The 2,012-nt window shown below is 34.1% G+C and overlaps 1 protein-coding gene across 1 annotated transcript in view; it reads left to right on the top strand.

Moving 5' to 3' along the window:
- The first annotated feature begins 251 nt into the window (after window positions 1–251).
- The window catches only part of LOC110467282 (organic cation transporter protein-like), a 44,386-nt gene continuing 42,625 nt past the window's right edge, over window positions 252–2,012 (top strand). The window contains exon 1 of the mRNA XM_021524343.1: window positions 252–443. Within this exon, the coding sequence (XP_021380018.1) occupies window positions 298–443 (146 nt within the window). The 5' untranslated portion in view covers window positions 252–297. The remainder of the gene's footprint in view (window positions 444–2,012) is intronic.

Below are 2,012 nucleotides of genomic sequence, written 5' to 3'. Positions count from 1 at the left end.
AAAAACACAACCTTTGTAACCAAAAATTGTAAACTTGTTCATCTGTAGTTACTATTTTTTTTTACATATGACAGTAATTTTTATATATCATTTGAACTTTTTTTGTATATACTTGTACTTCAATTTTGACCCGGGCACTGACGTTCCGTGCGCTTGCATATGTATTTTTATAATAAAACTATATGGGACATGTCAATCAAATTTTACGATGCGTGGCTTGCGCATGTGTTGTTATACAAGCTCGTGTTTCTCATCTATGTAAACCTGAATATTTATACTGGATAAGTAATTGTCAAAATGAAGAAGTTCGATGAAATTTTGGGTATTATTGGAGAATTCGGATTTTATCAAAAGTGTATTTTTCTGTTGTTATGCTTGCCACACATTATGTCAGCATTCCATATGGCTATGAGCGTATTTGTCCTTGGAATTCCGAATCACAGGTAAGTAAACCGACGTTTATGAACTCCTTAAACTTTGTGAAACAGTGGAATATATTACTTTATTATTAACTATTAACATCTTTTGTATATTTATTTAAGAATTGAGACAAAGTAAACCTATTTAATAATGATTAATATATCATACCAAGGTCTATTTTACATGAGCGTGAGGAATGGCGTTGTCAGGTGCACGTTAACACATACAATGTAATGCTGACACAGCTAAGACACGTCCAACATGACAGACAACACTTTATTTTTTTTAGCATCAATCATGTCTCCAATACTTTTTAGCGTTAAATGTTTAACCGCTCTTGTTGAATTAATTATTTTTCTACTCTAATAAAATGATATTTGCAAATCAAGACCTTGTAGTTGGGGAAAGCTGTCCTATAGCTAAAAACCATGTTTAGGTAGATTATGATGAATATCTGTTTATGTTATTTTTGTAATGTTACAAATTCAATTTGTATTACATATATATTTAAGCATACCGTCGTTTTTGTGAATACATTGTTTCAAATATATGTTTTGTTTTGAGAATGATTCGACTTACTAAATCGTCAGGTTAGAGTCCATTTCCTATCTCTTTAAAATTAAATGTGTCCCAGTATTATGAAAAAGAAGTACTTTGAATCATTATTACTGTTTTAATACGTGAGGAGAAGTACTTTGAATCATTATTACCGTTTTGATACGTGAAGAGAAGTACTTTGAATCATTATTACTGTTTTAATACGTGACGAGAAGTACTTTGAATCATTATTACTGTTTTAATACGTAAAGAGAAGTACTGAAGCGGTTGATTCTTTGTTAATTACATTGTTCAATAAATGATCGTTAGTATAGACTTGCTTTAGTTATTTCTTTGTAATTAGGAAGTAAGAGTAGTTTTGATTGGCTAATGAAAGAAGGCATTTCATTGGATGGCTAGGTATATAAATAGAGGTTCCATCAGATGAAAAGCTTCTCTTGCTCTGGCGGTCGAAGAAGAAGGAACAACTCTAAAAAGGTAATCAGTGACCAAGCTGTATAAGTTTGGGCCTAGCTGCATAAGCTAGGGTTCCACTGTATTCCTTTATAGTACATGGTCAAAATAAATTGTGTTACAGTATAGTGTGCATAGTCACAGGGTATCACAGTACAGGGCGACGTACTGTTGATACAGGGTGTCAGGTACCAAGACACAGGGTTTACCAAGGCATAGGTTTTATAGTGGCTAGCTATAGGGTGACTTGGTCAAACGGCAGTCGCGGTAAAGGGTGACGTGGTCAAGGTGTGTCGCGGTAAAGGGTGTACACAGTCACGGGTGTCGCAGTAAGGGGCTATTTACTGTTGATACAGGGTGACGGATATATTGTGATACAGTTGTTTTAGTTGGCTTTTTGACTATATTAGTGTTAGAGGTATATTAATGTAAAATATCTACCGGGTGTAGATTAGGTAATAGTTATTTGAGTCAGAAAGACGGCCGTTATTTTGTATATATTGTCGGCACTTGTTTGTTACAACAATTACTGGGTCCAAGAAAGAACTTGGTAACGAACTGTAGGCACGCATCCGTTACAT

Source organism: Mizuhopecten yessoensis, unplaced genomic scaffold, assembly GCF_002113885.1.
Source record: "Mizuhopecten yessoensis strain PY_sf001 unplaced genomic scaffold, ASM211388v2 scaffold11169, whole genome shotgun sequence".
Taxonomy (NCBI): Eukaryota; Metazoa; Mollusca; class Bivalvia; order Pectinida; family Pectinidae; genus Mizuhopecten; species Mizuhopecten yessoensis.
This window is presented reverse-complemented; position numbering and strand designations above follow the sequence as displayed.